Genomic DNA, 16294 nt, shown 5'->3' on the forward strand with positions numbered 1-16294 from the left:
CGATTAGGGCCACCCGGGTGACTTGCGACCACCTCTCAGCCTTCCATACAAATGAAGAGTCAGTCAGACAGTAGAGAATACAAACCAAAGATATTTAATAGTATACTCTCGAGCGGAGTCTGGTCTGACCAGCCTCCTGAGATTGCTGCAGAGGGACTGACTTAAGACCAGATAGCAAAGCATAAAGTACATTTCCAATACCCCTGAGGACCCTCCCGGACAGGAACTTTACACTCAGGGAGCTGGTAAACAAAGGAGGTACAGAAGGATGAGTTACGATCCTGGGATATGGGCACACATTATCTTACATTCAAGGTTACTCTGCCTGTCTCTCTGAGACAGGCCGATCTACTGGGAAAGGTTGGCATTGACAGAACAATGTATTCATTAGTGCAGCGAAGCTCAACCTTGGAGAAATAAAGAGAAACAATCGAGGCGGCTTTCTGCTGAGGCAGACAGTATGAGGCAGAAGCTTAGTTTCGATCATGGCACAACATGGCGGCTAAATACACAATGGTGCTTCAAATGCTAACAAACTGCACAATGCTAGAAGGAGTCGACTAGATGCATTTTCAGCCCAACACCTTGGAGCGGCCAGTGGGACGGAGCGGGACTTGGGTGACCACACCACTCCCACTCATCAGGATTTCAGCAGAATAGTGACTAGGTTTGACATCAGGAGACTCCCAACCCAAGGAAGAACTCATTCCTTACTCTCTGGTGAGTGATGAACCTTGGGAACCAAGACACCCTTGGGCACAAATGGGTTGACAGTCAGACCCTGGCCCCCAAACGCTTCATCCCCACATGGATCATGGGCAGAATGGAGTAAGAAGCACTTTGTTTGAAAGATCTGATGAAAGGAGTGCACTACCCCTGAAAGGTTGTTGGTAGACACCACCCAGGCACTTCCCAAACCTTGAGAAAAGGAGCCTGCAGTGAGAGTAAATGGAGACTGGAAGTACAAAAGGCAGTGGATGAAACACCTCTGATACAGACTGGCCCACTGGACCAAGAGAGGAGCAGCCGATACCCTTAGAGCAAGACTCATGCCGTGGATGCCCCCCCCCTGCGGACAGGAGCTAGACAGACCTCCTCGTCAAGAAAGGACTTGCTGAGATCAATTCGGAATCTTGTACGCACTGTCCTGAGAATGGAGTCCCGTGAGCTTTTCTGCAGTTCCGGAGTTATCCGTGTTCCTCTAGTAGATTTCAGACCTTGACAACCATCTCATAGAGATCAGGCAACTGAACGTGGGCTCAGTCTCCTACTGCCGCACACTCAAGCTGCCCAGGAAGATATTCAATTACCGCCTCGCCAACACCTGCAGAGTCATCACCCAAGTCCTCATCACCAGCAAGCTGGACTACGGCAACCCACTGGATGCTGGAATCAACGCTCAATGGACCAGAAGACTCCAGACCACACAAAACTCAGTAGCCGGCTCATCCTCAACCTCCTGCCGAACACTCGCATCACCCAACCCCTCAAAGAGATCCACCGACTCCCAGTCAACAAACTAACTCTCTTCACCCCCGGTCAGCCCTCATTAACCCTTCACGGGAGTGGCTTTCATTCTCAAATGTGCACCAGTCCTCAAACAGTGGCTCAACGGAACACTTTGTACGATTAGATGAATTAAATCTATGATTGTGGTCCTCGTCAGTTCCATCCTACGTCAGGCAGGACCCTCCTGATTCAGGGAGCACCGTAACTCACGACATTATCCTGCACTTCTGATTCAAAATGGGTGGGAAAAAAGCACAATAATTGATTTGATCTTATGAGAAGCATTTGGGACTCTTCAGATCGAACGCTTCTTATATCCTGCGACACACAAGTATTTGTCAACAAACAAAGAAAAGAAACAAACTAAGTTGTGACCTGGGGAAACCGTGAACTGGCTAGACCTAAAATTGGATGACGTGATGCCATTTTCTTTCTAATCTTGAAAGACTTCTTATTATCTTGATGCCAAAAGCGAAAAGACAATATAAAGCCCTGAAGAAGTCCTTTTGCCTGAAACGCATCAACTACGACAAGACACAAGGAGATGATTTTAAACAACTATCGATAAATAATTTTGTTTTTAAATGAAGAAGATCGTTTGTGCATCATGTGATATATTGTTGACATTCACAAATTGATTTAATAATTGTCAGACAAATATTCATAGCTCTGCTGAGCCAATAGTGTGATTAGGCCCTAAGAATATGCCAATTCGGTCATGATTGGACAGGGAGCCCTGGAAACTGCTTATCAGGGGTAAATTCCACACAGTTCTAAAGCCAGCAAAGACATAGGGTCCAGCAAAAGGTGAACTATAGCGGTGACCACTCAGAAAAGGATACTACAAAAACTCAGCCGGATGACACGAGTATTAAAGAGAAAGAGCTTTTATTAACTGTGTACATCTGTTACGATTCAAGAGCAGAAGATGATATCAAAATAAAACAAACTCTGTCACATTCAAAAGTGAAAAAGACAAATTTACAAAATCAGCAGTTAGAAAAATTAGATTTAAAAAATAAAGGAAGTTTCTACCCAGAATGAGTGACCGCTAAGGGGAGGGACTGTGTGTGCACCTGATGTTGGGGCGTGTGACTGCTTACTCTGAGCAACAGGCCCTCATGAGTTGTCTCTTTTCATCTGTCTTCCCCAGACAACACCTGAGCCTCATCACATGACCACAGAGGCCTCTTTGAAGTACATTATCAGGAAGTGACCATTCACGCACACGCATGTGCAGCCACATACTTTAGTCTTGAGGGCACAGGCCAGTCACTTGACCCATTCCCATGAGCCGCGGCACTGGGCTGTAACTTCACACTGTTTTAAACAAGAGTCCTGGGCAGTGGCCTCAGAGCAGCTACTAAACCCCAACACGGATCACCTTCACACCCAGCTAGAAAACCCACCACTGTGCAGGAACCTCATCCACCCAGTTTTAAATACCATTACAGGCCAGAAACATTACACTGCTATAACCATCACTGGGCAGTAATCACATGCGCACACACATGACCATTCATCAACTCTAGAACTGAGCTGTAACCACGCAATCCGGTATAAACTGGAGCACTAGGCTGCAACCTTGCACACTCAGTTATAACCTGCAACACTGGGCAGTAATGACAGCGACTCGATGATATAATGTAACACTGGGCAGTAATCAAATGCACTCAGGTATATCCTGCAGTACTGGGCAGTAATCATATTCACTCAGTTATAGCCTGCACCTCTGGCCAGTAATTACATACACTCAGTTATAGCCTGCAACACTGGACAGTAATCACATACACTCGGGTATAGCCTGCAACACTAGGCAGTAATCACATACACTCAGTTATAGCCTGCAACGCTGGGCAGTAATCACATACACTCGGTTATAGCCTGCGACGCTGGGCAGTAATCACAAACACTCAGTTATAGCCTGCAGCACTGGCCAGTAATCACATGCACTCAAGTATAGTCTGCAACACTGGGCAGTAATCGCACCGACTTGATGATATAATGCAACGCTGGGCAGTAATCACATGCACTCAGCTATAGCCTGCAACACTGGGCAGTAATCACATACACTCAGTTATAGCCTGCAACGCTGGCCAGTAATCACATACACTCAGTTATAGCCTGCAACACTGGGCAGTAATCACATGCACTCAGTTATAACCTGCAGCACTGGGCAGTAATCACATGCACTCAGTTATAGCCAACACTGGGCAGTAATCACATGCACTCAGTTATAGTCTGCAGCACTGGGCAGTAATCACATGCACTCAGTTATAGCCTGTAAAACTGGGCAGTAATCAAATGCACTCTGTTATAGGCAACACTGGGCAGTAATCACACACACAAAGTTATAGGCAACACTGGGCAGTAATCACATGCACTCAGTTATAGTCTGCAGCACTGGGCAGTAATCACATGCACTCAGTTATAGCCTGTAAAACTGGGCAGTAATCAAATGCACTCTGTTATAGGCAACACTGGGCAGTAATCACACGCACAAAGTTATAGGCAACACTGGGCAGTAATCACATGCACTCAGTTATAGTCTGCAGCACTGGGCAGTAATCACATGCACTCAGTTGTAGTCTGCAGCACTGGGCAGTAATCACATACACCTATTCTGGAGTGATGGAGCTGTGGCTCTGCAGCACTGAGGAGAGAAGGCTAAACATCTCCTGACACAGCAGTAGTACTAGACGAGAATTTTCGTGCTGTGTCCCTTAGAGAGAAGAATGTTTCAACAGAGCCAGGGCACTCCCCAGAAAAACAGACCCCCACAAGTGGAATAATAAAGAGGAGTTCATGGCCCTGTCCCTACAGAGGTTCAATCATCCTTGCAGTTATTGTGCATGCAGTTGTCTGTGAATACTGACCCCAAGCCGTGTCACATATAAGCCAGAGCCCAGAGGGAGACTCCAGCTTCACCACTGCCCAAAGGGGGTCTCCAGCTTCACCACTGCCCAAAGGGGGTCTCCAGCTTCACCACTGCCCACAGGGGATCTCCAGCATCACCACTGCCCAAAGGGGGTCTACAGTGGCACCACTGTCCAAAGGTGTCTCCATCTTCACTACTGCCCAAAGGGGGTCTCCTGCATCACCACTGCCCAAAGGGGGTCTACAGTGGCACCACTGCCCAAGGGTGGTCCCCAGCTTCACTGCTGCTGAAAGGGGATCTCCAGTATCACCACTGCCCAAGGGGCTCTCCAGCTTCACCACTGCCCAGAGGGGGTCTCCAGCTTCACCACTGCCCAGAGGGGGTCTCCAGCTTCACCACTGCCCAAGGGGGTCTCCAGCTTCACCACTGCCCAGAGGGGGTCTCGAGCTTCACCACTACCCAAAGAAGGTCCTCCAGATACACCGCTGCCCAAGGGTGGTCCCCCGCTTCACTGCTGCTGAAAGGGGGTCTCCAGCTTCCCTACTGCCCAGAAGGGGGTCTCCAGCTTCACCACTGCCCAGAGAGGGTCTCCAGCTTTGCCATTGCCCAAAGAGGGTCTCCAGCTTCACTACTGCCCAAAGAGGGTCTCCTGCATCACCACTGTCCAAGGGTGGTCCCCAGCTTCACCACTGTCCAAGGGTGGTCCCCAGCTTCACCGCTGCGCACAGGGAGTATCAAACGACACCAGAGCCCAGAGGAATGCACTGCTTGACCACTGTCCACATGGATTAAAGGGCAAGACCACTGCCCACAGGAATGATTTGGCAAACCACCTTATTTCCCCAATTAGATCAGAACCCAAAGGAATGAATTAGTAATTTCTTAGCTTCAAAACTGTCCACATGGATTCCCTAGTGAGGTCAATTAAGGAATACAGGCCACTGCTTCACCACAGGGATCCCCAGCTGTGCCAGTGGACATTGGACACCCTAGCTTGACCATTGCTCGCCGTAATGCCCTAGTTGGAGCGGTGCCACAGGAATGCGCCAGCTGTGGAAGTGCCAATAAGAATGCCCCAGACAGGCACCCACATGAATGCTTCACAAGAACACAACCCATAAGCGAGCCCTAGTGTGACCCCACAAATACATCTCTCCGCTCTAACTGCACCTTCAGTGACAACTAAAAACAAAACCCCAAATACCGTCTGCAGGTGGCACTCAAGCATTCCATTCAATTCAACTGGAATAAAGTGGAAACACCACACTGGACACACCCAGCTGCTTAATCCATACTAACCAAGAAAATAGGCCTTATCCCCTGCACAGCAGCTCAACAAACCTAACACATACCCTACTCTGACACAAGTGGAAGACCCTCCCGCCTGCTCTAAAGCCTCAACAAACCCAACACATAAGTGGAAGACCCTCCCCGCCTGCTCTAAAGCCTCAACAAACCCAACACATACCCAACTGTGACACAAGTGGAAGACCCTCCCCGCCTGCTCTAAAGACTCAACAAACCCAACACATACCCAACTGTGACACAAGTGGAAGACCCTCCCAGCCTGCTCTAAAGCCTTAACAAACCCAACACATACCCAACTGTGACACAAGTGGAAGACCCTCCCCGCCTGCTCTAAAGCCTCAACAAACCCAACACATAAGTGGAAGACCCTCCCCGCCTGCTCTAAAGCCTCAACAAACCCAACACATACCCAACTGTGACACAAGTGGAAGACCCTCCCCGCCTGCTCTAAAACCTCAACAAACCCAACACATACCCAACTGTGACACAAGTGGAAGACCCTCCCCGCCTGCTCTAAAGACTCAACAAACCCAACACATACCCAACTGTGACACAAGTGGAAGACCCTCCCCGCCTGCTCTAAAGCCTCAACAAACCCAACTGTGACACAAGTGGAAGACCCTCCACGCCTGCTCTAAAGCCTCAACAAACCCAACACATACCCAACTGTGACACAAGTGGAAGACCCTCCCCGCCTGCTCTAAAGACTCAACAAACCCAACACATACCCAACTGTGACACAAGTGGAAGACCCTCCCCGCCTGCTCTAAAGACTCAACAAACCCAACACATACCCAACTGTGACACAAGTGGAAGACCCTCCCCGCCTGCTCTAAAGCCTCAACAAACCCAACTGTGACACAAGTGGAAGACCCTCCACGCCTGCTCTAAAGCCTCAACAAACCCAACACATAGCCAACTTTGACACAAGTGAAAGACCCATCCCGCCTGCTCTAAAGACTCAACAAACCCAACACATACCCAACTGTGACACAAGTGGAAGACCCTCCTCGCCTGCTCTAAAGCCTCAACAAACCCAACACATACCCAACTGTGACACAAGTGGAAGACCCTCCTCGCCTGCTCTAAAGCCTTAACAAACCCAACACATACCCAACTGTGACACAAGTGGAAGACCCATCCCGCCTGCTCTAAAGACTCAACAAACCCAACACATACCCAACTGTGACACAAGTGGAAGACCCTCCACGCCTGCTCTAAAGCCTCAACAAACTCAACACATACCCAACTTTGACACAAGTGGAAGACCCATCCCGCCTGCTCTAAAGACTCAACAAACCCAACACATACCCAACTGTGACACAAGTGGAAGACCCTCCTCGCCTGCTCTAAAGCCTCAACAAACCCAACACATACCCAACTGTGACACAAGTGGAAGACCCTCCCCGCCTGCTCTAAAGACTCAACAAACCCAACACATACCCAACTGTGACACAAGTGGAAGACCCTCCTCACCTGCTCTAAAGCCTTAACAAACCCAACACATACCCAACTGTGACACAAGTGGAAGACCCTCCCCGCCTGCTCTAAATACTCAACAAACCCAACATATACCCAACTGTGACACAAGTGGAAGACCCTCCCCGCCTGCTCTAAATACTTAACAAACCCAACACATACCCAACTGTGACACAAGTGGAAGACCCTCCCCGCCTGCTCTAAAGACTCAAAAACCCAACACATACCCAACTGTGACACAAGCGGAAGACCCTCCCCGCCTGCTCTAAAGACTCAACAAAACAAAACCTATGATCCCAAAGACAAACTGATCAATACAGTCAACAATCTGGGAACCGAGACCCCAAGCATGTCTCAAACAATATCACATAAATACAGAGAGAATCACGCTCTAAGGATCAAACACATACATCCCAGATGTAAGGGCTATTCTAGAAAACGTCAGGACAGATGCAAGACACTCTCCACTAACCCTCTCCTCTCTAACTACATAAACAATTCCATTCTCTACAAACCACTCACCCAACACAAAGTGGGGCCTCGAGACCGCTGGATCACACTTAGAAAAACTGCAACTTCCCTGTGACTGTCGGAGTTCAGGCTGGAGTGCTGTAGATTCGCATGTTCTGCACACTCCTGCTGAATCATTCTATGAGGGAGTGTTTGTTCTGGTGCATTGTGGACTTCAGGGAGGGACATCAAAGCTGAAACCTTTACTTGGTACATAAACAACGTACAATGCCTGTGGTAGACGTTAGGAGTGTGCAAAGCATGGGATCTACAACTACATGCTGCCGACATGGAGTGTGCAAAGCATGGGGTCTACAACTACATGCTGCCGACATGGAGTGTGCAAAGCATGGGGTCTACAACTACATGCTGCCGACACGGGGTGTGCAAAGCATGGGGTCTACAACGGTATACACCCGTTACAACGCAACTTTTACTCCGCACTACCATTACAACGCAGGCATTACACCGCATGACATTACAACGCATTGCGCTGGGGGGCGCTCTAGGATAAGAGGTAAGTTTAATTTACTATCCAACACCTTCCCTAGGGTCCACGGGGACTGGAGTTAGAATAGTAAATTATACTTACCACTATCCAGCACCTCAAAGCGCTATGCGTTGTAATGGTATGCGTTGTAAAAACCGCGTTGTAATGGTATGCGGAGTAAAAGTATGCGTTGTAACGACATACATCCGGTCTACAACTACATGCTGCCGATATGGAGTGTGCAAAGCATGGGATCTACAACTACATACTGCCGACATGGAGTGTGCAAAGCATGGGGTCTACAACTACATGCTGCCGATATGGTGTGCAAAGCATGGGGTCTACAACTACATGCTGCCGACATGGTGTGCAAAGCATGGGGTCTACAACTACATGCTGCCGACATGGTGTGCAAAGCATGGGGTCTACAACTACATGCTGCAGACATGGTGTGCAAAGCATGGGGTCTACAACTACATGCTGCCGACATGGTGTGCAAAGCATGGGGTCTACAACTACATGCTGCCGACATGGTGTGCAAAGCATGGGGTCTACAACTACATGCTGCCGATATGGAGTGTGCAAAGCATGGGATTTACAACTACATACTGCCGACATGGAGTGTGCAAAGCATGGGGTCTACAACTACATGCTGCCGATATGGAGTGTGCAAAGCATGGGATCTACAACTACATACTGCCGACATGGAGTGTGCAAAGCATGGGATCTACAACTACATACTGCCGACATGGAGTGTGCAAAGCATGGGATCTACAACTACATGCTGCCGACATGGAGTGTGCAAAGCATGGGGCCTACAACTACATACTTCCGACATGGAGTGTGCAAAGCATGGGGTCTACAACTACATGCTTCCGACATGGAGCTGCTACAAGCCAGAGCAGCGCCTTCTGAGAACCAGTACACGGGGAATGGCTTCAATCAGCAAACCCAGCTCCAAACCCAAAGCAGAGCCCGGCAAGTGCTAATTAACAATAACATCTAAACAACAACAAGAACAACAACCTACCAACCTATCCCAAGACAAGCAGCAAAGCCATACCATACAACACCTCAACCCGAAGCTGTGCCCTCAAAGACCTCAAAGCACAGTTATGGACTTCAGGATCACATCCTAAAAACACATAAACACAACAAGCCTTTACTAACATATTGCCAGCTCAAAGCTGTATCATCTAAAATGTTAATCCTAAAATGTCCCCTCAGCAGCCGTACAAGCCCCAACCGGTGATATGCGGTCAAACACACCTCAAGCGTGGGTTCATGGACTAACGTGGAGCTTTGAAGAGCTTTCTGTTAGGGTAGGCACCTGGCCTCCCAGCTGTGGCCTCCCAGCTGTGGTCCTGTGACCAGCTCTTATCTGGTTTTAGCAGCTGGAATCACTAGATTCACCCAGGACCACACACACTGACCGAGCCATCAAGTGCTGAGCCTGATGCGGGGTGGCAGCTGTAGGTGGAGATGCCAGAGTGAATGGGGAGGCGGTGTTGTGCTGATGGCGCGATCACCAGAGGAGGATGAGACTGTACCTGGACGGTACTAGGAGTGTGACGATCCCCTCCAGTGCTCTGTGGACGAGCAGGGTGTGTGTGGCTGTCCAGGTCCACCATGCGCTGAGGCTGTGTCCAGCCGCTGGTGGAGCGCTTGTGCTACGCAATATTAACACATTTTATATATCGCGTAGTTACCTCAATGAGGTGTCCCAGTGCTAGCTAAAGGTGTGGACATCTCCAAATGTATTAAGCGCCCAGCCTTCAAAACCAAGGTGTGAGTTATTTCCTACTTCTGAAGGCCCATCAACCCGCTGGACCTCCTACTGCGCATCGACTTACTCCGCGTCGCCTACCGGTCCGAGCACCTTGGATTCTCTTGTGTCGCAAGGCATACTTTCTACTGGAATGTATTATACCTTCACTGCATTTTGTGAAGGGGATCTCCAAACGCGCGAGTTGCTGCCTTTCTGCTACTTCTGTGCAGTGGTTCCTGGCTTGGTCCATGAAGAGTCTTCCTTCTGAGTCTGGTCAAGATGCTGTGAGTGGAGCAGTGGCCGAGCTGTAGCACAACTCTCCATGGGCAGAGCAGGGTGTCTTTGACTTGGGGAGCCGTCTTCATTCCTGAGGGAGCTGACTGCCTCTCTACTGGAAGACAGAGTAACCCGTTGGGATGTCTTGTCGACACTTGCTATGTTGGCCCCGGAGCTGTGGGGTTCAGTGTCACCATTGCCCCAGTCTACGTTCGTGCTTGCACGCTGAGACCGGAGACTGCGGTGTAACTCTGTGTGATTGGGAAGCATCTTCCGTGGAATAGGGAACTCTGTAACAACTGCATGCAGACGTATGCCATTGCGAAACCTCCTACGGGAGCGCATTCATTGGCAACTGTTTGTTGTGCACACAGTTTGTGGTGAGATCCAACTTTGGTTTTGAGTGGAAGAAAGACACAGCATTGCTTGTAGACCGGAAGTTGTGTACATCAATATGCTGGATGGCAGTGGGTGCTTCATCTCACAGCGCCTGTGCCGTCAGGCACCCAACAAGGAAGCCAGAGATATTCTCTTTTGCCTTCAGACTGAACAATCTACGAGGAGTTACAGTACTCCGGACCATGCAAAAAGTACAGATAACTGTTTTTTCACCAAATAATGCATGCCTTCTTTACAGATTTGCAAGCGGTCGCACACTTCAAGGATGACATATTTGTTTCTGGAAAGCATTTGCAAGAGCATCATCTGTTTTGAGGGAGTCGTCAGAGGTGCTGAAGATGAGTGAGTTGACCTTAAATGGAGAGAAAGGCAAGATCGGGATTGAGGTAGCGAATTACTTGAGCTATATGTCCGAGGATAAGATACCATTTCCTGTACAAAAACAATCCTTAGAGGCAAATTCCTCTGGAAAGTAGAATAACAAAGAGAAATGAGGATATTTCTCCTTGTTGCGCCTGTCGGGTAGGGGCACCATTTGGGCTCAAACCCATGTTTACAAGTATTTTTTAAATCTGGTTTGCATCAAAATACCTTTGTGGCTGGACGGGAACGCCCAAGCACCACCCGTGTAACACCTGCCAGACACAAAGTCACACAAGGTTTGCATTACTTTGTATTTACTAAACCATGCAAAGCGACTTTGTGTGGCTTGGTAAGTGCCAGGAGTGATTTTGCGTCGGGATGTGCCACAAAATGCACACAGAATCATAGTAAATCGAAGCCCAGGTGCCAGTGCCTGGTTAGTAAGAAAGGGCGCCTCGGAGCCTTGAGAGGCCCGCGTGAAGAGAGCGTAAGAGATGCAGTGGCATGCAAGCGCTTCATCACAGTAGAAGAACCCTCCGTCTTTGAGAGGTGGCAGATGAGCCCCTTTCCTGGTGCACACAAGACGCCTGGTCATTTGCAGATCAGCCCAAGATTGTGTTCAGGTCAAGGACTCTCTGAGGAGAGCTCTCAATCTAAATAATGGCCCGACCACTTCCAAGAGCAGAGAGCAGCAGGATGTGATGTCAGCATCACTGGAGTGTAAAGTTGCAGCTGAGAAAGGACTCTTGGTCTGCACCACTTCCTTTGGAGTCGGTCAGGTCGATCCTGGCAGCAAAGATGTCTCCTGCTGTGGCGTTTTGTTTCGTGTCCCAGTGGTCTTGTAATTCCATTTATGGTGGGGATGCCAGGTTTGGATGATCTGCAGGGATCACCAGCTTACTCCTGGAATGTCGATGGCTCCGTCATCACAGCGGGAGCGGGTGCAGGACTTCTTGCGGTGACAGGATGTGCTCATTGTACTATATGGCATTGTCAAGACTCAGGACCAGAGGTGCCCAAAAATCAGCATCAAGATGTGGCTTTACGCAACGCACCGTTGATCATCGCTTGATATACAGAGCGTCTTAGAGCGAACGATGGCCCTGGCCCTAGTCTCATTGAACACCATGAGAACATCTCTCTTCCTGGGAATCCTTCTTTGTTTGAATGAACAGCATGAAGGAATCCATCAGGGCAAAGGGGGTTCCGAGCTCAGCCACACACATGGGATTCCAGACAAGAAGAGGCGGTGTGGCCTTCAGGGCGTGTTCAGGGTCAGAGCGGTCATCCCGGCACAAACCCATGCTCTGGGCATGAGCAGTAGGACTAAGAGGGAGACCTCACAAACATGCCCCCCATAAGACGAAAGGAAGGATGGCGCTCTTGAAGAGTCTGCTTGGACGAGAATCGTGGAGGCAGTGAAGTGTGCCCTAGCCGAGGACTCTGAAGTCACTCTTTTATGGCCATCGAGACCAGGGTGAAAAACGTGGACAGAATTCTGTGTTGCTTCCTGAAGACGTAATGCCTGTAATGTGGACTCACAGATGGTGGAACTTCTAATGGGTGGCTCTTTAGTTGTCAACCACGCTAGACCCTTGGCAAGCCGTGCTGCCAAAGACAAATACACAAAGCTGCACCGTCTTAGAGACCACCTAAACACCAATGCAAGCAAATCCACTCCTGTCAACACCATCCCCTAAGCTTAGGATTCTGAAATCACTTCCTCATCTGTAAATACCTCCTTTCAGATGCCTCAAAACAAAGCTGTGGGTCCAAAGGTAACCCAAGCCCAGATATCCGTGCCCCGGCCCCTTCGCTACCTCAAAGGAGTGCCCTCAAAGACAACCTCAGCACAAAGCCAAAACTACATGTTTACATGTTTCTGTCAATGGCACCCTCAACACAGATACATGATTACACTCTTCAGAGCAATCCTCCTCCCCATCCCAAACTGAATCCAAGGATTGACTCCCAAAGACAACCTCAACACAGGACGACAATCACACACTCCGCTGAAAGAAAACCCAGCTGCTTCACTGTTTGTTCTCAGACAACTACAAGTCCCCCCAAAAGGCTGAAGCCAAGAAAACCTGTGTCCTGCACAGAGGTACAAATATCCCCTTGAAGAAAGAAACAACCAACTTCTCCTCTTTTGCCAACCAAAGGTTCTAACAAGCATCGAACGACAACAAAACATTTGGCCCATATGAGTAATACTTCCACAAATGAATACTGTATAACACTGAAAGCCCCCCAATGCCCAGCGCAGCACCTCAACGAAAGAGAAGCCAGGGTCTCAAAGCCACTTTCAAATGCAGACAAACCATTGTCAGCGCCAGCTCAGGTCTCCACGTCCAAGTAAATCATTACAAGACCAACAACAAATCCAGATCCCAGGGGACACAAAACCCAGCACAGACACACCAACCACACCCCAGTGCCATGTTTGGCCTCAAAGAAGTACAACGCTTTCCAGCAGCTAACCTACAGCAGAAAGAAACTGCAACCTAATGTCAACCTTGTGCATGCTCACATTCTTCTGACCTGTTGAAGGCCAACTCCCCCCTAAAGTGACCGAAACCTGTACAATAAAATGCGAACATACAGCCCTACCCAATACCCTGGCCCCCTCCTTTACCAGCCCAATACCAGACCATGGCAATCAACACCATACAATGTAAATCGACTGATCCACCAACAGTCAACGAAGTCGAAACCAAATTATTCACCCCATTTCCAAAACCCTACCCAGTCCCAAACACCTGAACAGAATCAGCTGCCTCTAACTCTTAAAGGAATTACTTTTCCACAATTTAATTCAATAGGCAATTATTACCCTTTAAAACAAACAAAAGTATGACATTTTTTCTCCATCTAACTCCAACACACTTCCATGGTCCCTAGTGCAACCTAAATAGACCCTCCCCCATCCCCAACCTATATCAGAGACATCAAATTATTATAATCCAGATGTACGACCAAGCGTAAATCAGAGCTATCAATGACCGCCCAACCAGGACGCAGGGAATCGTTTCAAATCAGTATCCCAGTATCCCTAATTAAAACTGTAACTAACCCTCAAGCATATAGATTGCCCGGCACCCATCACCGTGGACCCGCAACATATCCTTAGCTACCCACCCTACCCCGACTGCTAATCCTATCCTGAACCCATAGTTACAGCCCCCCTCCACAACATAGCAGCTGTCTGAAGCCAAGGCATATCCTTGAATCCTGATCATTGTGTCAAACTCACCATACTCAAGGCTTCCAACCCTTCCCGAAAACTCGCTAACAGCTATAGCGGGGTCTGTGTCTATGGCCGTTACTCTAACTATGACCCCTAGCGATGCCCACAGAGTCTAGCCTTGGTCGTGGTTCTCTTCTGCATCTCACCACATCATGCCCTCCTCACCGAGGCCACGACTCGATCACGGTCCCTCTATACTCAGGGCGGCTAAGCCCTTCCGCCAGCGTAGACCAAACACTCCAACCTCAGCTAAGAATAATGGATATGACTCTGGGAGCGCCTCAAGGTGTATTTGAGGCATCTTGGCAATGCCCCCCAAGTATACCCAGCTGCCCACCACCCTCTGAGTATAAACCGGAGCCAAGACTCTCACAGCACTCAAGCCCCCACACATTCATGATCGCCACCATAGTCTCCTAACGGCCATGACGCGCTAGCCACGAAGCTCCCCGCTGTGCATGCGGCGCACACCACACCCATGGCTGGTAATGCTACCATGAGCCCCCCCAAGAAGGCAATGATCTTGTCCAATCCCCTGTGGACCCCAAATCGTGCCCATGACCATAGTCGTGGCAATGACCACAGAGAGATGTTGGTGGAAGCCAAACATAAATACGTGGCCCGCTTTGTGGCCTAGCACCAAGGCAGCATCCACAGATAATACCCAGGATCCCCTCTCCTTATACACCAGCGCCAATAGCAACCATCCAGCCAGGACCCTCCCAAAAACCGCTGCATGGACCAAAGCGCTAGCTCATCATCGGATTACAGTCCGGGACGCCAAAGCCCAAAGCAACCCATAGTTAGTAGCATTGCTGCAATGTATGCGCAGAAAAAAACCCTTACCTTTCTACACCACATCCCGACACACACACCTTGAATTCAGCTCCCACAACAAAACTCGCTTGTCTCATTCCAGTAGTTAAATGTTGGCCAATTCCTTTCCCTCCCCAGCAAACAGCCCACCCTGCCCCCTGGATACGGTCTGACATGGAGGCGTCGCACAAGGCACCGCTGGCTGCAAGGGAAAGGCTAGGCACTCGTATGTGGGAATCGCTGCTCTTCTGCGTGGTCACCCAGTGCCAGGGTCTGGTGCCAGCGACTCTGACGAGAGTTCACCCATTCGTTTAGGCCGGGGCGCGTGGCTGAGCTGCTGCCAGTAGCTCTCACAGTACTGGTTGATGACCTGCAGTTCTGGCTCTTCGAACACCTCCGGCAGACCCCTCGCCAGGGAAGGAGCAGAGGACCGGGGCAGCGGCTGCCCATCTGGCGGGAGGTCTTCCATGGAGGCTGGGTCCATTGAGGCCATGTCCACCAGGTAGCGATCTAGAACTCGCAGTCGAATGCGAGCCACCGTGTGTTTGAAGCGGTTCTCTGTGGCAACGCAGTGATACAGGCCGGTGTCGTTTTTTAGCACTGACTTTAGCAGGATTCCATGGCTCGTCTTCACCAACACCTTCTCTCGCCCGATCTAGAAAAGAAAGAGGAGGTTCAGACATTGCATGGCAGAGGTACAATGAGAGAGACCACAAAATGCATAGAGACTGAAGGCGAACAACGAGGGCTGCCGCGACCTGCTGTGTATCATTGAAAGCTTACCAGATGCACATCTTGCACGGTTGCTACAGCGCTGGGAAAACCACTCGACTTTACTATTCACTTCATATCCTAGGGACTCTCAGAGACCCATGTACCAGTCCCACCACCACCACCTGCTTCCTCCAGCCATCCCCCTCCACTGTAGCCCCTCCTGGCCCAGTGCTGTGAGAACCCTCTGGAACGCCCCTCTACTCTCCCAACACTCCTCACTCTGGATGGAGACCCTTGAAACACCCTTTGCTCCTACTCTGGTTAATAAAACATCGACTTCTAGCACGTTTCACACTCCGCAGTGAGGCCGGCAACTCTCTACTCCCACCTTATCTCTGTTGAGGTTAAAAGCCGTGAACTGCAGTCTGTATGAAACAACTTGGGGCCTATTTATTGCTCTTTCACTCAGCGCAACGTAGCAAGCCTCCTTGCTGTGCTGCTTGAAAGGGTAGAACTGCGCCCTACTGAACATAA

At 49.6% G+C, this 16294-nt stretch overlaps 1 protein-coding gene across 1 annotated transcript in view; it reads right to left on the reverse strand.

Annotated features, from left to right (window-relative positions):
- Positions 1–2380: 2380 nt before the first annotated feature.
- Positions 2381–16294, reverse strand: part of LOC147684281 (semaphorin-3F-like) — a 310126-nt gene continuing 296212 nt past the window's right edge. Inside the window, exon 18 of the mRNA XM_086940139.1 lies at positions 2381–15701. Within this exon, the coding sequence (XP_086796265.1) occupies positions 15303–15701 (399 nt within the window). The 3' untranslated portion in view covers positions 2381–15302. The remainder of the gene's footprint in view (positions 15702–16294) is intronic.

This window comes from Lissotriton vulgaris, chromosome 10 (genome assembly GCF_964263255.1).
Source record: "Lissotriton vulgaris chromosome 10, aLisVul1.2, whole genome shotgun sequence".
Classification (NCBI taxonomy): domain Eukaryota; kingdom Metazoa; phylum Chordata; class Amphibia; order Caudata; family Salamandridae; genus Lissotriton; species Lissotriton vulgaris.